Source organism: Cynocephalus volans, chromosome 1 (genome assembly GCF_027409185.1).
Source record: "Cynocephalus volans isolate mCynVol1 chromosome 1, mCynVol1.pri, whole genome shotgun sequence".
Classification (NCBI taxonomy): domain Eukaryota; kingdom Metazoa; phylum Chordata; class Mammalia; order Dermoptera; family Cynocephalidae; genus Cynocephalus; species Cynocephalus volans.
This window is the reverse complement of record NC_084460.1, coordinates 138349654-138372681: the sequence shown is the minus strand read 5'-3', so window position 1 is coordinate 138372681 and position 23028 is coordinate 138349654. Positions and strand designations below refer to the sequence as shown.

The window sequence follows — 23028 nt, the reverse complement described above, 5'->3', positions numbered from 1 at the left end:
CTTAAAACAACAGATATTTGTTCTTTTCTTTCTAAAACATGACTGTTCTTCAGTATATTTTCTCTCAAAATTCAGTAAATTTGATAAGTTCATGAGATGCAATATCTCATGGGTCATAGCAAGGTAATCTTTGATCTGATGAGGTCAAATAAAATAAAATTAGAAAATTATATACCCTAAAATTAGAAATTCCTGGCACAGAAGAGCCTAAGTAAGGGTTTAAAATGATCTTCCCTTTAGCAATAAGAGCTCAGACTTACAAACAAACCAAAAAGTGAGTAACAAAACAAAATTCCTCATAAATCCTTTGACATAAGGCAGTTAACGAGCAATGGGTAAAGCCTTCTAGATGTATAAGATAAACTGAGGCAAAAGAAATAACTTCCAACAACATCTGTAAAACCCTGAGAGGAGACTGTGAGATTGTTTTACGTAGTGTGTATAATCAGATCCACCAAAAAGTCCCTTTAATAAGGGAAATTACTGACGATATTTTGAATAAACTGCTTTGTTATTAAAGAATATCAAAGCAAAATAAAACTACAAAGGGAAAACAATTACTATGTTTCGCACTAATAACCAACATTCAAAATAAGGAAAAATAGAAAGATGAATCATTAGCAGTCTATTAATGAAAAATAAATAACAATGTACTGATTTTTAAAAGTTTTATTTACATTGCTGTTTAGTCACAATCAGTGTCTCTATAAACAGAACATAATTCTAGAGGACTGTAGAGTCAGATTCTATACTACTTGCAAGCTAACAAGTTGGCCTATCACAGTTTCATGGATGCTGGCAGAAGATACCAGGTTCCTGAGTCAAAGCCAAAGGATTTTGTTACTCACAGCACAAGCAGTGGTCAGAGTACCAGTAATTTCTTGCACTTGTTCCCTAATCTCTAATTCCCCAAGAAGGATCCAAAGAGGACCAGTTGACACCTTCATACACCATAAGTTTTGTTACTGAAGTAGACGGTAGAACTTAAGGAACCCAAATCCTTTATAATGGGCAATAAACATGCCCATCCTTCCATCTAGAAAGAAATACTACATCTCCATCTTACAAAGCTGTAAGCTAACGTGCTCTGCTCCAGAGGGAAAAATTCTCTCTCTTTACCCACAAAAGGTAGACACATGTAGCAGAGAAGAGAACAAATGTGCAAAGGGATTAAGCAGGACCTCTGTGAATCCAGAGGCACATTATTAAACACTTTATAAAAAAATAATTCTTTCTCTAGATATTTTCATATGGGGTCTCTTTTTAAAATACAATGTAATTTCACTTTTAGTTTGAAATAAACATAACATTAATGATAAAGCTGTGAATCCTTATATTAAAATATTTTCAGAAGTGTTGGATCTTATCTTTTTGGAAACTAAAAATGTACAACATAAGAACTTCTGAGAATGAGAACTTAAGTAGCTTAAAAACTGTCTTAATAAATGAAGTCAAAACTGATCACCTGACTAGAAGTGAAAAACAGAGAAATGTGAACTTTGGTTTTGTTTTTTAATAGGACCCTGCACAGGACAATTTTTAAATGATACTGCAAACACAACTCAGAAACACAATTTTAGAAGCTTTAATGATTGGCTTAATGTTCAGAATTGTTTAGAAAACATTAACAGTCTCAGCAAATAGCATTAATGAATATTCCTCATTTAGCAAAGCAGACTGGAAAAAAGAAAAAGATAACTAATTACTTTTAAGATGAGGAGGTAAAATAAGTAGCCAAAACCTGAATACAAACGAGTTAGATGGTACAGGACAAGGTCACAATTTCATTAGAGAGCTTAGAAACTTCAAAATAAGAAATCATAGTCTCAGACTCTACCTCCCAGCCTGGCTGGCTACACACAAACAGTCTCAGTAGAGGTCCAGAAACAATGGTCTATTTATAGTACACAGCAAAATACAATGCGCTTATTGAGTGCCCATTAAAACCCAACAAACCTACTCTGTGCACAGCAAAACCCAAAACATCTAAATCAATGCACACCAAAAACTCAGAACACCTACTCATTGAAACACATAGAGCCTACAAAAGTTTTGGTCATATAAGAGTCTTCCAGAATTTTAGAAAGAGAAAATAAATCAGGTTATCAATGCCTTGTTGTGACTACATCTATGACAACTTTTAAGTCTTTATCTAGTTTGATCTTTCTGTACTATTACCTGGTTCATCTTCCTCTTTCTTTAAATCCCATCTTCTTTTACCTTCTATACCACCATACTCCCCAGATTTTTTCCCTATTTTTCCAGTGACTCCTCCAAAATCCCTTAATTTTCTGTATATACTTAATTAATCAGAATTCTTTAAGGATCTGTTCTCTTCATTCTCCCTACCCCTTTCTCAATAGTCTATATCAATTAGTCCAATGGTTTCACATATCTTTCAGAGATTATAAACTCAAATATCTGGGGGCCAGGCAGATAATGTAATGTAAATGATGAACTGAAGAGAGAACAACTAAAGAGGACAGAAGACACCTAGGTCTAGCCAGTTGCTGTCCTGTCACAATTCTAAAGCATACTGAACTATTGGAGTGTTACCATCACTCCCAATTTTTCAATGAAATTCAATAATTTCTGTGAATATCTTAGAATGTAAAAAAATAACAGTATAAGTTAAAAAATTTTTTAAATCTTAGAATGAAAAAAGTAATATTTAATTAAAAATCTAAAAAAATGTGTAAAACCAATAATTTTAAAAAGTTATCAACTATTTTTTTTTAACACTTAAATATTGCATGAGACCAAGGAAAACATTCCACAGGTTGTCAGTCTGCAAACTCATAAGTGTTCTGGCAACTCTAAAGTCTCTACCTCTTTCCCTTCTATATTCTTTCCTCAGCTTCAAGGCTGTATACGTAACCTACTAATACATGCTTCCACATGGATTTCTTTTAGGTGCACATAACTGAACACAGGCTTACTGAACTTATCCTTGACTCTACTCTTCTTCCTATTTTTCCTATCTCAGTGAATGGTACCCAGTTGCTCAAATCCCAGATTGAAGCATCACATTTGATTCCTTTCTTGCACCTCATACATCTTATTAATAATCAAGTCCTGTTAATTTTACCTTCATGTTATTCCCAAATTCATGTACTTCTCCAATTTAGCTGCCATCATCCCCACCTAGTTTTCTATAATAGCCTCCTACCTTATCTCTTTCCCATTTTCTCTTATTGATCAGTTTCTAAAGTATAGGGTGGAGGGGCTATCATAAACACCAGGACTACACAAGATAATCGTTTCCAGAAAAAGAAAATACTGAAATTATATTTATATTTTATATAGCTTTAAAAAATCTATATTATACTGTGTCCTTTATTTGTGTTATGTATGAGAATACAAACTATTTGTATAGTAGTAGATATGTATAATTTATATATATATGTATATATGCAGAGAGATAGATAGATATTATGTGCTTCCTAACTATTTAGTATTAAGTTAGTAATAAGGAATACACTTGAATGGGTTTAGAAACCACTCCTCTTATTCATTATCCATACTGCAGTAAGAGTGCTCCAGCTAACGGGCAAATATGACCACTTCCCTACTTAAAATCTATCAATGGGTAACTGTTTTTCTTATGGCTCGAAAGAACAGTTTCAAAAGTGCAACTTTTCATATGGAAAATGGAAAGTCCAAGAGGCCAGAAATGGACAGCTTTCAAAGCATGGTACAGGAGAGAGAGCCAGCAGTTTCCAGTACCAGTACTCTGGTCCTTGAGGTAGGGGAGTCTCTGTTGTGGATTACCATCCCTTATTTGAATTTCAAGTTCACCAAGTCTGGGTATAATATAGCTTCACATATAATTTATCTACAGTGATGCAAGAATCCTCATGTGTTTGATGGTGGCCTTAATCACCGTAAATTAATAAAACCATTATTCCAGGTTACAGATCAGTTTGTGAGTTTACTTAATTTGCGTCCACTCTCTAAACATACTCTTGGTTCTAATAAAATCAAGTTTTAAAGATGAGAACCAGAACCTAAATTATGGTGACTTCACAGAGGTAAATGCCATTTATTGAGGGGTCAGAGTAAAGAGGAAGAGGAAAAGGAAAAACGAACAGTAAGAAAAAAAATGAATGCATTTATATAACCTTGAAGTTACACTGTACCTTTCTTTTGTTATTTTTCTTGTTATTTTGGCAGCTGTATTTGGAACCGAACCCTTGACCTTGGTGTTACAAGGCTGCACTCTAACCAACTGAGCCAACCGGCCAGCCCATGTACCTTTTTTTTGAACTACAGTAGACACTATAACAAATTCAGTCCCACTTGACAGCATTCCCCACTGCGTAGACTAGTAGGCTCCTTATTAACATATGCACAATCTGTACGAAATACCAGCTTCTCCACAGGGGCTGAGTGCTCTTCTGACCACTCTAGCACATAGCTACTAGTAAATTAACTATCTGTGACATTCCTTAGGCAACTCTCTAAAGATACAGAACTGATTTTGAATATTTATCATGGTGCATACCATGTCTTCCTCAAATTGAATATATACTGCTTACAGGTCAAACACTATAATTTAGCACCTTATTTGATTTTTGTATCTAGATTCTTGTTACAGTGAATTGAACAAAATAAGCCTGCAATAAATATGTAAATCTGTATTTTCCTTATAGACATAAATATACTTTGATTTTTTAAAACAGGCAATAATAGGAATTGGCTAAATGGAAGTAATAACTAGCAATTGTTTGAGTTCTACTTTAGTTCATTTTTCTTTCTTGCTTTCTAGAGTATCTGCTGTACAATTTCATTGTAAAAGTCCTTCATTTCTACTGCACACCCCCTTTTTCAATTAAACATAATTAAGTTGTCTTTAACTAGACGGAAAACTAATCTAGTTAATATGCTAGAACAAGTATTTCACTCACTAGAAAGGTAAAATAAATAAATAAATAAATAAATTTCCCTTGTTTCTTACTAAAAGTGAAAGGAAAATACAGAAAACCAAAGAAGGTCCATACCACTTCCCCAGGAAATCAAAGACAGAGGCAATAAACTGAGCTAAAATGGGTTATTTTTCTTCCATGGTAATCAAAACAGTTTCTTATCTTCAACCCTAATTTAGGTAGGGATACTCTTGCTTTTAGATTACTAGGGAGTATAAAGCCTCTATCACACAAAGGCAAATACTAATTATATATCAATCACTGTAGAATTAATAATTAATAAATACACTCATGACAGCAATATTAAAGGTTTAAATTGATTAACTATTCCACAACACAGAGTACTTACTATGTGCCAGACACAGTTTTACATGCCTTATAGGTAAATTTTAGCTTTTCTAAGCTTCACAATAATACCTAGATAGTAGGTATTATTAGTATCATCCACATTTTACAAATGAGGAAACAGATGCATAGAGAAATGAAATAGCTTCCTGAAAGTCACAAAGCTAGTGAATGTTGCAGTCAAACCCTGCACACAGACAATCTGGCTCCAGACAGTGCCTGCCTAAGCCAAGCACACACCTTCTTAGCAATCAAGCTAGCACACTTTGTCTCTCTGTCTTTCTATCTCACACATACACCTGCTCATGCACTTCCCCCTACTTCTCAACTTATCTGAATTAAATGTACAACAGTTCCTGAAAGCCTATGTATGAGATACTGTGCTGCACTATTTCAGAAAACACAGATAAAGAAGTCTGATTTCATGTAGTTTACAGTCAAATGGGAACTAAGATAATTGGACAAATAATCTGAACAATAAAAGTGGTAAATGCAGAAGATAAGCAAGAACTTAGAGGGGCTTACGAAGTAAGAGAGCTATAATAACCATAAGGGGAAAAGTCATAAGCAACATAAACTTTGAGGGATTAGTAAGAATTTTCATGCCAGAGTTTATAAAAATCTTCAAGTGGAAGGAACAATATGAGCAAAGACAGAGAAACCTGTAATTGCAGATGTGTCTGGGAAGAGCCAAATAAGCCAACAGACTAAGAACAGAACATAAGTAAAGGAAGGGAGAGTTTAAATGGTAGAAAAATTACAACACATACTCATACATTCAACCATTACCGAGTGTCTGGTCTGTAATGTATACAGTACCCAAAGGACTTATTCAATCACCATTTAAAGAATAGTTTAAAGACTGTATCAAAAATGGAGATAGCATATGTAAAATCTCTGAACAGAGTTTGACATATAATAACTCTAATAAACGTGCCTGGTTTTACTAGTTTTTACATTAAAAAGTCAATGAGGAGCCTCACAATCGAGCAGAAAAGACCCATATAGTAAACACGTATTCAATAATATAAATGTGTCCACAATACAACAGGAATCAAAGAATGGAATAATTAACACTGACCATGTGGGAGAGTATATATGAAAAAGAAAAACTAAATAAAGGGACTTCTGAACTGGACTTGAAGGAAGACATCAAGATTTTGGGATGGAAGAATAAAAAAAGAAGAGGGGACAGGAAGCATCTAGGAAGTAGAACTGTAGGAATTGATGATTAAAAAAAGAGATAAATTTGTAGATTATAAAGTCGTGGCAAATTGAGAGCAGAGAACAGACATCGTTCATCCATCTAATTACTCAAATGGTCTGTTAATTATTAGTGCCTATGCATCCCAGAAAATGTACCAGGCTCTGAAAAACAAAGATAAGTAAGACACAATGTTTGCCTTCAAAAAAACTTTCTAGTCTATAGGAAAGCTCTTAATTGGGACATGCAAACAAGTCAACAGTTCATCGCAATCTAGTACGAAAGATGTGAGCCCGGGTACCTGACAGCACAGAGGAGGGGTACCACTTTACATTAAGGTAGGCAGGGCAAGCTTCCAAAGTAGGAACACTGGGCAGGGCATGGGTGACTGGCTACCCAAGCAGTGGGTGCAATACAGGGAAAAAACAAAATGAAGTGTGGAAAAAGTGCAGGACGTTAGGAAATGAGTAGAGTGTTGAGTAGTTTGTTTCTCTGCAGATGAGCTGAGTACAAAGAGATGAAGCAAGAAAAAAAAATTCCTAAAGCTTGTCATGTTAATGAGATTTTAGACTTTCATCCAGAATCAATATTCATGGAAGTGCTTCCGGCAAAAAATTGGAATAACTACCTCTACTTTTTATTTATTTATTTTTTAAAGAAAGCTCTGCTTTTTAGAGAGCTCACTGGTCTCACTAAGGAGAACAATTGGATAGGCTGTTATTGAAGATCAGGGAGACCAATCAGAAAGCTGTTGCAATAATCCACGGAAGAGTTTGAACTTGAACTTTAAGAAGAGAACTAAAGTAAGTATGAGAAGGAGAGGATGCATAAGTAGATTAAAGAGCTACAATGGTTCTTGTTGAATTATAATTTATTTGGAAATTTATGTCTAAATCTTCTCAGTGTCAAGAAGTACCCAGCATGGTGGCCAGGGAACCTGACTTTCTTAGATAAATTACTGCGGCAGAGTCCAATCACATTATAGGTTTTTTGTTTGTTTTTTCTTCAACAGCTGGTAATCTATTTTTTTTTTTTTTTGAGCCTAATGTTTAAAATTTCTGGATTATGCACTACTATTCCAGTGTGAAGACCCATTTCATATTAGTCTCATTTTACAGAACTAACTTAAACACATTTATTCAATAATGTCACTTTTTTTCCCCTACATATTTCTACTATCTCCTATCAACAGACTAGGAAAGGAAAAGCAAGACTGAATTGTTAAAATATTAAATGATTTTGCATAAAAATTTGACAAATGCAAGACTTCCCAATCAGTCTGTCGTGACACATTTTTTATTGTTGGTCCACTTGGCCTTCAATGCAAGAAGAGCATCTTGGCTATTGTGCTTGAGCCCTGAGCAGAAGGTAGGTCCTGCCATGTCTTCAAAAAGGTTGGGATGCACAGAAAGGAAGCATTAGGCATACAACACCTAAAGGTGTTTGTCTATTGCCTGTTTTAATGTGGTCTGAATCCTAAAATTGCCTTTATGAATTTTACAAAGTCCTATGAACAATCGCTTGCTCTCAACTTGAATTCAATCTTAATATTTTATTCTTATTGACTCTGTTCCTTTTGGAAAGTAAGTCACAATTATATTCCTTAAGCTAAAAGCTGCTTTAGAAAAACCATAATCTGTTTGGCTGTGTTTAGAACCAATTTCTCAGTTATTCCCTTTTTGAAAACAACACTGTTTTCAAGATTAAAGGCACTAGTTAGGTTAAATGAAAGCTTCTCACATGGCCTCAATGTGTAGCAAGATAAATCACAGAAATGCTTCAATATAAGAACTAAGTTATGGGAAAATACAAAATAGTATTAGAACATAACAAAAACAAAAGAATTCAATTATTTAAAAGGTTACACCATTCACTGCTCATTCATTCAATAAAATATTGTGAAGTATAAGGTGAAAAATCCATGAAAAGTATAAAGATAATATTTCTAAAGATCTAATAAAGGAATCATTCATTTGGATGACTATAGAAATATGTATAAGATCTAGAAGGAGCTTGAAATTTGTCTCTCATCCCCCTCCCCAAAACATGTTAAAAGACAAGTTAAGCAGCTATCTCAAGTCAGTGAAAACAGGAGACAAAGGTAAAAGGATTTGGGAGGTAGAAAGAGTATATAATTGGTATTTCAAGAATCTCCCATTTGATGTAGTAGTGATTTCACTCATGTAGCAGTTGAACAGAAATTTCAGCCCTTTAATGTCTGTGGTTATAAATAAAGGGAAATAAAGATGTCTGAAATGCATAATTTGCTGTGGCTTGAGGTTCCAGCAAAGTTAACTCCTCTCTTGAAAAATGTGAACAATCTTTTCATTGTTTACTGACCTTATGACTAGCAAACAATTTTATAACTCACCAGAATTTTCAGTTTTCAAAAAGAAATACCACAATGTCCTATATATTTTCTTAAGACTGTAAGAGGAAGTTTAGATTGAAGATTACCAACTGTTTGCACTCAGCTTACAGTGTTAATACATGAGCTGCAACTGTAGGAAACCCTCTCCGTTCTTACCCCTGAACTCAGCAAGCTCCTTCTGCTTTCTACCATTCACAAGTAATTAATTAGTATATAATGGTACTCTAATTCAGATGAGGATGACCCTTTTTTTAAATTCCTCATTTTTGAATGGATATGGAAACATTATAAATAGCTAGATTTCTAGAACACAGAATGTCTGTGTAAGTGACAATGATGATATTTTCCCCTTTAGTGCCTACAAATAATTCAGAATACATTTTAGTATAAGAAGTAGGAAATAGGCTTTAATATTTTTGAAGCCAAGAAATTACTTATCTAAAAAAATATTCACTACTCTATGTAAGTATGTTCTAATCATGGGGTAGATACAGATAAACACAGCACTTTGGAAAGGTAAAAAAAAAAAAGGGAAACCAATGTTACAGTTGATTTGTTAGAGTCAAAAGCACTAAAACCATCAAACACGTATAACAACATTTTATATGTATAATTCAATAAGTTATGGGATAAATATAGAGCTTTAAATACAAGATTAAAACAATAATCTATGTATAAGCAATCACTTTTCCTCCTCACTGGGTAGCTGGGGTTTTGCCTACAATCTAGGACATTCTGAGGGTGTGAGCTCATGAAAGGAGATGCTTAAAAGATTATTGAGGAAATATTTGTCTCCTGATGCTTAGTTCTTGATCATCTTTCTGAGAGATTCCTGACAAAAGTTTTCAAAGTTTTGTATAAACTTTAGACATTCAATTCCTATTATTTACCAGGCTCACCAGAATTCGTGTCTGGGTAGAAGTACCTAACGGAAAACATCCTTAGCTACTTCATGATATACTCCAGCTCTGTGATAACCTTATCCAAATATCTTGTTCACACATGTATATTCTCCATGCAATAATACAAAGAAAGGCTGCAATAATACAAATTAAGGGCCTTCTCCCACCTCAATTTCAGATCTTAACCAAGTTTAACATACCACCTCCTTTAGGAAGCAGTCCCTGAACACTGCAATCCTGAGGCAACTGTTCCCCTCTGAACTGTAAAGCAATTTATTTATGTCATTTTAAAAGTATCTATTCCCTTCTACCTTTTATTTTGTATATTTGTTTTATGTGTGCACTAAGTTATAAGAAATTATGAGCTTCTCATGTATAAAGACTCTATCTTATGTACTGCTGCTTTTCACAGCAAACTAGCTCAATGAATGCTCATAGAGTAAGTAATACTGTAAAGTCTCATATTTACTTTGTAATACCTGCAATAAAAAACTATTGTATTATTGAGGCCTACTTTTGGTAGCTACACAGAAAAATTACCAATCAATCAAAACACTCATCAAAATTACTCAAATACATTCTCAAAATACTCAAGTATAATCTACACCATATGCAACTGGAGGTAGGCCTAGGTTACCCTTAAAAGATGAATTCAAATTATAAAAATGATTTTTACATACTTGTCTCCAAAAAACTTCCTCCAGAATTCAGCAGCATCTGCTTTTGTGATACGAAAGTTATCTCCCTGGAACTGAGCATTGGGAAAGATTGCTTTGATTTCTGCCAGCATGTGACTGAAGATAAGGGACAGTTTTGTGAGATTTCGTCTGCAGACACAAGGAAAAAAAAAATGAAGAGAAAAATAAATATCCATATGCATGTAAGTTTTAATGGAAATATATATTAAGGCAAATAAAATTATATACATATCAACCTAGGTTTTCGCAGTTGATGATGAACCTCAACTTAAGCAATGTCTCCCAAAACAGTGTTCATAAAAACACTAGACATTTAAATTTATAACAGGCTTTCACTATATTTTTCATCCATGTATTCGTTTAAACATAAATATGAATTAGACAGATTACACGATTTTATTGAGCTCACAGTTTAATCAAAAAATGGATACTAAAAAAAATCGTCAAATATAAAAAAATCATAATAAAACTTAAAAGACAGAGTGACTATTTCTACCTGGGAGAATAAGGAAGAGAATCGAGAAAGATAAGTTTGACAGATGAAAGACCTGAAGTGGAAAGAAAGGGAGGGAGGTAAATGAAGTAAAAGGTATTTCAGGCAATAGGAATGGCATATACAAAAGTATATGGGTATGAAACAGAACTAAGGAAGTAAGGAACAGGAGGAATGACGTGAGTCAGGATGAGAACATTTGGTTGCGTCATGACAAATAGAGCCATCTAAATCGATGGGCACGGTTTTTGTCAAATATGCTTGCCACTCCTACCTAAAAATCAGATTTTCCAATGACAGGTTCCCAGGTATGTGCATATTTTAGAAGCTCCCTGGGCAACTCCAATGTGGTCCCCTTGTTGAGGGGTACTACTACAAGGAACGGAGAGTCAAATGGATTAAAAAGACTAAAGACATGATAAAATCTCTGATTTAGAAGGAAAAGGTTGGGGTAGTATAAAAAATGGTTTAGAATAGATATGCAGGTGTCACCGCTATTCTAATTTCCATGTTAAGTTCTGGGATGATTTAAAACATATTTCAAAATAATACTATCACCTGCAATCCTTCCTACCATATCTTAAGTTTACAACAGTAATTGTGTTAATCAGCCCCAAACTGCTAGTGCTAGATAGTAAAGAAGCAACTGAAACACAAGATACTAAAGAACTTTTCCATTTTAAACTGACTTTACCTCTCTATTTTCTGTTTACTCAGATTCACCAGAACTCAATAGGTACATATATATGTCCACTTTGAAGCTTCAGCTATTTTATCTGTGTGTTAAGAGGTGGGGTGGAGGCAATTGCTTTAGAAATCAAAGAAAATATAGAGGAAAATTAACAGAGAAAGCCATCAAATTTAGACATTAAAACCATATAATATTTCAACAGGACTTTGTTATTGAAGGTTATGGTTCTTTGCCCCATTTGTACTCATGTATCTGTTTCATGACTATCCAAGAACAAACAAAAAAACCATGCTTGTTACCAAAGAGATCATGTAAATACACCTGTCAAAAAAGTCAATGGATGTCACTCTAAAACACTTACAAAAGAAACATATAACTTCCTATATAAGGTGAATTCAAAATAAATGAAGATACGTGTGCTAAGTGGGAAAAGCAGGAATGCAGAGAAAGCAATGAAGTGTATTCTACAATGTCAATAAATTCATCTGCATTGTAAAAAAAAAAGTCACTTATTTCCGCAACCTATTTTATCCATGAGAAGATGTATGAAAAAGGGGGATCAGAACTTAGACCTTATTTTAGTGCTTGAGCTACAATGATAAACAATCTGCAATTTCTTTACAGATATACATAAATGTTCTACCATTTTCTTACAATCAGCCATATTCTGCACAACTCAACCTAATCCAAGTGTAAAACTTGTTAACTAGATGAGTCTCTGATATTGACCTGACTTTCTCATTGATGTCAACATATCCTCATTTAGATGATGGTAGATACAAGATATTCAGTCTTGGGAAATGAAAACTGAACTGTTCAAAGGAACGACTTGTGGCCAATACAAACCGCAAAGGACTTTTAAGATTTGAGTTTAAGGAAAGCATAAAGCGCCCTTAGACAATCTGCAATGAATTTATTTCTATAATTAGGCTAAAGGGTTACTTTTCAACCAAACTTCCAACTGATACATACACGATGAAAAATCAAGATGGCTATAATTAGAGTAAACCAACTGTTCCTTATTTTCTGAATTGATTGCTCTCCACCCCTTATTTCTTTGTTCTTTAATCACAACCAAATGTTTTTCATTTTTCCTCGTTAGATGTAAAGATTGAAGCACAAAGCCAATGATTACCCATCTTGGATATGTGATCCACTGGCTATGTAGACACTAAACTTTAAAACAGAAATAGTAACATTTTATCATTCATAGTCTAGAAGCTCTAATAATCACTAGTACCTATAACTAAGCACTCGTTAATTATAAAATGTATATATAGTTCTATTTTCTTGCTCCTGTAAGTGGATCACCACGTTTTTATTTAGCCTTTTGCAAAAGCTAAGGCAATGAAAAAATATATTTTGCCTTTAGTCTCTAAAGAAACTTAAATTCATGTTGTTAAATATTTGGGGGCTGGCTGGTTAGCTTGCTTGGAAGCACATGGTGCTGATTAACACCGAGGTCAAAGGTTCGGATTCTGCACCAGCCAGCTGCCAAAAAAAAGAAAAAAAAAAAGTAATTCTAGTAAATATAAAAAGACAAAAATAAAGACAAAAAATAAAAATAAAAAATATTTCAATGCAGTTTAATGTTACCTTATTTTTCACATATATCAGAATATATATATATATATATATTTACAATACATTTTATATTTGTACACGCACACACACACCCCCACATACATGTAAATGATCATTTTGGAAATCCATTATTTAAAAGATTTACAGAGGTTATAATCTACACCACGGTATAAAAAGAACTGACAGCTAATTCTACTATCTGATGTCATTTAAATTTATTATCATAGCAAACAGATTTTCTTTTTTATGATTCCATGTTTTGTTTTTGTTTACTATATTTTGCTATGCACTATGTGCTTTAATTCTCCACCCCACTCTGTACCCTTAGATACTCTTTTACTTTTAAAAACAACCTCCAATTTTGCAAATAAAATCCGAGAATACAATTGTTTCTAACCATCCAGACATAGGGAAAAGAAAGGCAAAAATTATACATCTTCTTTGCAGCTAAAATGCTTTTTCCTATATTAGCAATTTTTCCATACTTAGCCAATTTTCCCTAAGCCCACCTGATTTCCCATCATTGTAAGACCAAAAATGATGACTGCTTTATAAAGGATTTGATGTTTACTTGTCAGGCTAGGGCTCACAGACCCTTAAAACCCACTGTACAGACTAGGTCTGTGCCAGGCTGGGTCACCAGACCCCTCATGTGCCTTCTGGGTCACAGAACCCTCCCATGCAGGTCATAAGCTAGGTAACTGGGAAAGATCCCAGGAACCATTGGCAGACAACAGGAGCTCAGTCCTCAGCTTCCTCAGCAGCAGTAGCAGCTTACAGCAGCAGTTTCCAGCAGCAGCAACAGCAATGGTGGCCTCCGGGGGCATCTCGGGGTCCCTAGTAGCAACAGCCTCCAACAGCAGCAGTGGCCTCCCTGTTACCCCCCCTCCCCCAGGTCATCCTGGGGGTGGGGGGCCTTTTAGGTCAGAGCCATTTGTCCTTTATACTTAAGTCAGATAATTCAGGACTCCTGGGTGCGAGTCAGACAACCCAGGAACACCTGGGTGCCCATGAACAGCCACAAACAATAGCCAAAGGACACCTGGGCACACATGCACAGTTATATTTACATTGAATGCTTGACAAGATTCTGAACATCTGAGGGACCCTGAATATTTATATTTCATTTCCCTACATTAGTAATTAAGTTTCTGTCACTAAAACTCTTACACCAAAACTAAAGAAATGCAACTTTGACCACAAAGAAAAAACTGAATAATCTTATGAATATAATTTTAATTTTACATGTACAATTTTAATTTTACATTATAAGTACATTTTAAAAACTTTTACCATTTCTCTTCTTATAAGAGAAGTTACTTATTGCCACATACCTTCCATTAACCATCACAAGCTGAGCCATTTTCAAATTTGTTTTGTGTGGGATTTTGTTTAGAAGAAATAATTTCAGAATAAAAATATTTTGAAATATCAGTTAATCAAAAAGTAGGTGTCAATACTAGGCAAACTACTAAAGATGGTAATGTTAGAGGAACCTTAAAGAAGAAAGAGAGAGGAAGGAGTAAAACCAAAGGAGAGAGGGAAGAAGGGACAGAAAACTAGCTACACTCAAATACACACACACACACACACACACACACACACACACACACACACACACACACACACACACACACACACACACACACACACACACACACACACACACACACACACACACACGACAAATGTATCAGCAATGTCAAGAATATCACCTAAGCAGCAAGGTACCTCTTTTATCCTGCATTCAGTCACCTATATTATATTTCTTTAAAATGGTATGAATCAATTTCTATAAAAGTTAAGTTACACTGTGAGGGTCAAACTAGAATGTGGGGTTGAACTAGAATTAATTAGCATCATGACTGTTGAAATGATGGTGCTTCACTGTTTATGAATAAGCCTGAGTAGTTTAAAATGGCTGCAGCCAACTCACACTCACACTGGAGGTACATAAGGTTTGATGTAGGATGACACAATTCTACCCTTAATGAATTTATCACATAGTATGGGACAAAAAGACACAAAGACATAATTACAGTACAATATGGTAGGGGCAATGCACTCTAATTATAGCCATCTTGTCCTGATGAATTAAATTCAAAAAATGAATATAAATACATCGCGATTTGATTAGTAACCTCCACTAAATGCAGGAGACGCACGAAGAATATAATCTAATTAGACTACAAGTAGTCCTTGCATTTTTTCCATTCAAGAAACAGCTGTGTCATAAATCGGAGGAAATAAAAAGCTTTAAATGCTGAATTAGTGAAAAACTTTAAATGACACTATTTCAGTGAGGTCCAAAGTTTGTGAGAATGAACTGCTTTTGGTAGAAGAAATGGAAGACCATTTTTTATCCAAAAACTCTTAATAATTCAATTCTCACACTTAAAAGCTAGAACATGCTCTTCTCAATCTTTACAAGGTGAAACAAATTCAACATAAAAAGAAAGGCAGGACATAAAGAATATAAACAGCTGCACTTAAAATGAGACTCACGTCCAGTTAAAGAGCAATTTCTACTGTATTTCTGACACAGTGCCCTCCAAAATGAGTTTTAGAGAGTTACCTCACACTGTTTTTGACCTTGGGAACATTCTGATTCCTAAGTAAGTGAGGAGACGAGGCTGATGTTAAGTTTTGCCTTTCATTTCTCCTTCATGGGAATAGAGACTACAACTAAGATGAGAGACGAGGCTGATGTTAAGTTTTGCCTTTCATTTCTCCTTCATGGGAATAGAGACTACAACTAAGATGAGTACTAAGAGTCTTAAGAGAAAAAAAAAAAAAAAAAGTGGATCTTTACCCATTCCTCAAATGCTTTAAAGTTTTCAATACTTCTAAGGGAAGTGCAAAACCAAACAAACGTTCAAATACCACTGAAAACTCAGAGTCTACCCCAAGTCATAAGAGAAGTCAGGAGTGTGCTCAGAAACAATCTAACCTGAAACACAGGCAGAAGGACAATTCTTCAACCTACTCCATTTTACTTCTTGGATATTGAACGGCTCACATAAAAAGAAATTTAGTATACTAAGTCAGTCCAAAAAACTGCACTAAAATAGGTAACCAAAGGACATATTCTATATGTCCTGTCTTTCTTTGTATGTTGAATTTGTTTCACCTTGTAAAGACTGAGAATAGCATGTTCTAGCTTTTAAGTGTGATAATATCCTTTGCTAAAGAATATATCGTCCAATACCAGTATGGCTAGGGAGGCCAAGGCTGAAGTTCTCGCTGGGAGGAATGAACCTTGGGCAGTCATTGATCTCTCTGTAGTATGCTCTTGAATGTGGTATCTACCAAGTTCTATTAAGAGCAAGAGGCTATTCCTCAAAATAAGAATGCTATTTGCAGGGCAAATATATTTGCTTTCTAAAATACATAATTTTAAATGGACAATTTATAAATGCCTTATTTAAATATAATTCAAACATGAAATTATCTGCCTATTATGTTCAAATGTAATATCCTTTGAGAAGTTCCCAAGAGATATTAAAATATATCTTGCTTAATTTTTCAAATATTTTATATTAAAGAGTTTGGCCCTGAAGTTCGTACTGGGTTAATATACTTACACTGCTGATAAGTCCTGAACAAGTTACTCAACCTCTCTGAATCAGTTTCCTCTTCGCTAAAAATTTTAAATAAAAATGCCTGTCTCACTGAGTTGCTGTACGGAGTAAATAAGGAACATAGGTAAGGGCCTAACTAACACATCAATTAAAAACAACACTCAGTAAATAAGTTACTTATTATTAATTCTATCTACCACTTCTGTTTAAAATTATAAATATCTATCACAGTAGTCTTTCTTCTCTTTTCCTTATAACACTATCGTCCATTAAACTGATGACCATCTTAATAAAGTAAGAATCATCATTCTCACGTTATTAAGATCATCAATCGTCATGTTGGCCTTTCATACTTCCATAAGCAGTGCACAATGGGCAATTATTTGATACAACCATTCAGGCATTTATTCTGCAAATCTTTACTGAGTGCCTATTATATGCCAGGCTTGGTCTAGGCACTGATGATTCTAAGATGAAGATGGGTCCAACTTGTACAATAGCCAAGAGTTGGAACCAACCAAAATGTCCATCAACAGATGACTAGATAAGGGAAATGTGGTATACATACACAATGGAATACTACTCTGCCATAAAAAAGAATGAAATTATGTCATTCGCAGCAACATGGATGAACTTAGAGAAAATTATGTTGAGTGAAATAAGCCAGGCACAGAGAAAGAAATACCACATGTTCCTCACTCATAAGTGGAAGCCAAAAAAAAAATTTTTTTTTTCAAAAAGAAAGACACAATAACCACAATAATTCATGTAACTTTCAGAAGGAGAGAACAGAACTGAGCTACCAGAGGTGGGAAAGGGATAAGGAGAGGGAGGGTTAGCAAGATATTGGTAAAGGGCCACAAAAAATGATTATATTATGTAATGTTGAATATACTAATTATGCTGATTTCAGCATCACATATTGCACACAGATACCCGACACAGATACGTAAAATCAATTATGTTTCAAAAAAACCCAAAACAATGATGAAGCTGACAGAATCCTACTCTTACTGAATTTAAGGAGCTTAGAGAGCTCCAAAGGTAAAAAATAATGTGGTGGGAATAAAGCTGAGACAGAACCATAACAAAAGTGGTAATTAATTAGACAATGAAAGAGGAGTTTCTGATTCCTGGGGTGATGCAGTCCTGACCAGAACGTGGCCCTGCCATGGGTAGCTACAGTACAGTGAAGGTGAGTTAGGCCAGGCATCAGATAGCTGCAGGGCTGAATGGGTCATTCATGTGGATTTTGAAATCTCCTAGGATTATGACAGCAGTTTGCATGAAGAGAAGGACTATAATAAATCTTATCTTGATATATTCAATAAAGCTCCCCAAATGATTTTTTAATGCCAGTTATGGTAAGCTTGTGGGGATGCCAAAGGAAGATTAAAAACATCTCTTTGATGGTTTCAACAAATGGTTTTATCTGGAAAATTTATTATAAAAACCCACTACAGTATAATATGATCACTCATACTTTTATCTGGTTTAAAAGCTTAATAATACCTACTTCAATAAAGAAGACTCTTTTGTCTTTAGGATTGGCCTTCTTTTGATTAAACATAATCTGTAACAAGTATTTTTTTGTAAAATAAATCTTTAAAATGTAGACCTGTCTATTACTTGAGACAGAAAAGGAAAAAAAAAAAAAAAAAAAAAAAAAAATTCTTTCATTCCTGTGAGATAAAATACAATGAAAGTTCTGTAAACTAAGTGGAAAGTCATGATTGCTATGAGATTCATATAGAAACAACCAGAACACAGAAAAACTTTGTTTTCTTTGGTTCTTTTTCAAAAGAAAGAAAAACATTAGCAATTCAAACTGTACTTTTATGACCTGGGATAATGTGATAAAAGAAGAATCTCATCAACAAACAAAACAAACGACCTTGAAACAATAACAAGTTTTTTTTTCTTAAAAGACTCTCTTTTTTTGCTATTTGCAATTCCCAGTAGTCCACTACTAAACAATTAGTCCATATTTATTGCTTCTGATTGTCCACCTTAATTTTAAATACATGAATCAAAAATATGTAACAGGTCACTTCTATTCCAAGTCCTACCCCAAACCCAGTAAAAAGATTCTTAATTGTATTTTACTTGTTACATTCCCTACTCCACCCCTTTTATTTTTTTAACCACTTTTGACATATCAAGGATGGCTTTTGTTTTGTTTCTGCACAATAAAATATGGCTTAAAATTCTCCTAAAACAATATTTTCTCCAAGGATTTCTACCATCCATGGAACCAAGCTACCTTTCCACCACTTCTCACACCACTTCTCTGTGCTCTTCCCAATCTATCTGAATGATCTGCTTTCCCTGATCCACACCTTGGATTAAGCCATCCTTTCCTCCTCTGATACAATATTCCTATGCCTCAGCCTGTGGAACCCCCCCTCTGTACCAATTTTATGTCCAGATATTCCTGTGGTATCTTTTCTCTATCCCTTCCCATATGTGATCCATCAGGCTATTAAATGCCATACCACTTTACCAGCCACATCACAAAGGTTTCCGTAAAGGGCATCACAGTTACTTTATATACATACATATGGCATTTCACTTCTATCAGAGCACAAGTCTTTGTTAGAAAAGAAAAAGTCTTAAACCTGTAACAGCTTCTTATACATAACAGATATCTAATACATGTTTGTTAGCTTCAAAGACCATAAAAATATTTTTTAAACTATGGGAAATGATTTCCTAACCCCAAAACAGAGCGAAATGAGCAGATAGATAGGAGTAATAAATAAAAAGTTCATAGAAACAGCATATTAAGGTATCAAATTAAACCTTGGTGAAAAGGAATTTTTACCAAAAGCTGCTTTAATTGAGAATTAAAAATCTGGGGTTTGACTCTAAATTAGAAAAAAGTATTTGCTCTGTAAGCTCTTTGATCTTTTCCTCTCTCTCATTTTTTCTTCATTCTTCATGAATGGTGAAATAGAATACCAGCAAGACAAAGGGCACTAATGCTGTAGCCCTCAAGTGTACTTTCTAGAAACTCAAGTAAATGGAACACATTTGTCATACTTTCTGAGGAACCACAGCATAGTTTCCCAGGACACTAACTGTTCCCTTCCTCCTTCTAGCTCTGAAAAGCTTCCTAACTGATACCTTTGTCTCACTTCAACCCTGCTCTCTTGGAACGGAGCAAGTAAAAGACAAATGAACCACAGAGGTGGAAAGAGATAGCTCATCTCTCTGGTGCTCATGTTGTATAATACTGACAGAAAGAAACTAAAATCATCAGTTTTATTTTACCTCTTCCCCTGGGGTTAAAATTAAGAACAAGCACAAATTTGCCAAGCAATTCCCATTCATTTTAGACATAATCTGATATAGACACCACATTGAAATGCTGTGGGGGGTTGGGGGTGGGAATGAAATGAAAGTGTGAAGTGAAAAAAGCAAAAAGCAGAATAATAAGTACTATGCCCAGCACAACCTTAGTTCTATTAAATGGTTAAATATTACATTACCAATAAGGTATAAATAGAAAAAATACAGGATATATACACAAAAGGTTATCAGTAGTAACCTCTGGGTAGTCAAATTATTATAAATGGTTTTTTTCTTTCTTTTATTCTTTACATTGAATCTGTTTTCAACAATAAAGAAAAATGTCATTGAAAAGCCATTACATTGAATTTCTCAGGCAAACTTGAAATGCGCCTATAGGAGAGTGAATAGATTTCCAGACCCACTGCAACATCCCCCATCCTCTGAAGGGCCCCACTGGCACCAGGCTGCTTTAGATTTCAAAGCCAGAAGACATCTCTGGTGCACTCACCCCAAACTGCTTACATGACCACTGATTTCCAATTTTCCAAAAAGTATTAATACTTCTTCCATCATACATTCATGAATGGCACACTAGTATTTTTCCAAATCCTTCCCAAAAAGAAGGCCTCTTAATTATTATTTCATGTTTTTAAAATAAAAAGCAGAAAATACAAAGGTTACTTAAGACTACAGTACCAGAATGGATCAAACTGAATGAAGGGTTTGAATCCTTAAATCTAGTTGGTGGCTCTGTCTCCTGCCTTTGTAACAGTTTCCTAAGGAATGCAGCTCAAAGTATTCTCAGCAGCAAGAGCCCCTGACTGTTATGTAGATAAAATAGCACATCACGTGTGTTCTTCATCATACACATCATAAAAGAAACACGTAGCTATACATGACCAGGTGACTGAATTTACCACATTTTTCCTTTCTTTTACCAGATGTATGATACATATGTTTGACAACAGTTCAAGAGAAGGGCACTAATTTAGATGTTGATGTCCTCACAGAGAAAGGCTGTCTTTTAAAAGTAGTGAGACTATGCTGGGCAGGTTTTTGTTGTTTTTGTTTTACTTTCTCAAAATTAAAAAAAATAAATAAAAAGGTAAAGCAATTGTAGAAAAACATGGCTGTCATACTCTTTCAGTTCTTAGCAGTACAGTTACCCTGCACCACTAAAAAGTCTTCAACTTTCTGAGTACAACAATTAATATATTTAAATTTTTTTTAAAAAAGTCTAAAACTGTCAAACTGGCAAAAGTTAAATTGGACGTAACTTGTTCTATAGCTGAGTGATGGTGATTGGACCTTCTTGCGTAAGTAGTTCTACATTTCTAATAACAAGACTTGTTAAGAAAATAGTGGGGTATATTAAATAAGAAGGAAATATATGCTGGTAACCTAGGGTTCTAGACACAGCTCTACCCATCACAGTACTCCATGACATGAGCAAGAGGGAAAGTTTCTCTTATCCAAAGCCTCTTCCTCTATAAAATGAGAGGACCATACATAAGTTCAAAGGGTCCATAACGTTCTATGAAGCTATCACCACTGTTATTCTGGTCAACAGGCAGTGACTAGATAGCTCTGGCATTAAAAACTCCATATGCTTTTGACAAAAATTGTGACTACATTTCACAGCTTGCAGCTAAAATGAAAGTACAACATGCTATATACTATGTTCTACTGACAAACTTTCCTCCATATGCCTCAGTCTTAGACTGCAGAAACCCCGAAGTCAGAACGTCAAGAATCTAACACAGAAAATGGAAAATATAGTAAGTATAAAAACTTTCATTAGTGTATCTGGAAACCTTGATTTTTATTTTGTTTTTTTATCATCATAGGCATCTATGACATTTTTTTTCTTTTTTTCAAAGAAAAATCCATGAATAAAGTTAGCTCTCAAAGCAAAGAAAGCCCCAAAGCAGCAGAAATAAGCAAAAAAACCCCAAAAAAACAAAACCAGGCAATCTAAAATCTGTTTCGTGTTAATGAATAGTAAACATTATAATATTAAAACCATAGGAAAAAATGTAGACTGTAGTAGAACAGGTTAGGTCCATGGGGAACCTTATGGCTTAAAAGACTGATTTATTTATTTGTTCTTGGTAAGGAAATGTGCTAATGTATGTGGTAGAACAGGAATAATATCAAGTATAAGAATTTTACCTTTCATCTCACACAACGATTCAGAAATATCCAAATTTGGAGAGATTACTACTTTTACAACATGATGGCTGTTCAATAATGGGATCCAAAAACTTCTACTACTCAGTCTGACTGCAACTGGAATAATCCCCCATAGTGATAAAACCCTACTGATATCTGCTTTGGAGTGAAACAACAAATATATTTAATCTGCCTAAACCACTGAAGGCAGTATATTACAAGGGTTAAAAGCTCAGCTCTAAAGTCAAAACTGGACCTAAACTCAGGCTTAAATCACTTAGCAACTAGATGACCTTGGACACTGACAATTAAAATATGGATATAACAGTAGTGAGCTTTGTAGGATTTGTAGGAAATTAAAGACATCCAAAAAGATTTTGCCACTCTTCCCAACCTGGAGTGCAGTCTATTTCCCCTCCCCTTCTATCTGGACTAGCCTGACTTGCTTGAAAAACAGAATGTAGCAGAAATGATTCTGTAAAAATTCTGGGGCTAGGCCTTATGAGAGCTGCAGTTTCTGCCTTTGCCTCTTTGAAAGTGGTCTTGAATTTGGCTACCATGCCATGGGGAAGCCCAACCAATTATGAAGAAAGGCCCCCGTGAGTCCCCAGATGCAAGGCAGCACCAAATGCTAGATATGTATGTGAGGCCACTGGACCTTCTAGCTGAGCTAGCACCCAACCAACATCACATGAAGCAGAAGAACCACACAGTCAACCCACAAAACCACAGCTAATAATAATTGTTGTTAAATCAGGCCAACAAGTT

At 34.7% G+C, this 23028-nt stretch overlaps 1 protein-coding gene across 4 annotated transcripts in view; it reads right to left on the bottom strand.

Moving 5' to 3' along the window:
• CBLB (Cbl proto-oncogene B) overlaps positions 1-23028 on the bottom strand; it is a 192031-nt gene that overhangs the window by 91053 nt on the left and 77950 nt on the right. For all 4 annotated transcript variants that reach the window (XM_063095375.1, XM_063095381.1, XM_063095390.1 and 1 more), the window contains exon 4: positions 10428-10574. In XM_063095375.1, the coding sequence (XP_062951445.1) occupies positions 10428-10574 (147 nt within the window). The remainder of the gene's footprint in view (positions 1-10427; positions 10575-23028) is intronic.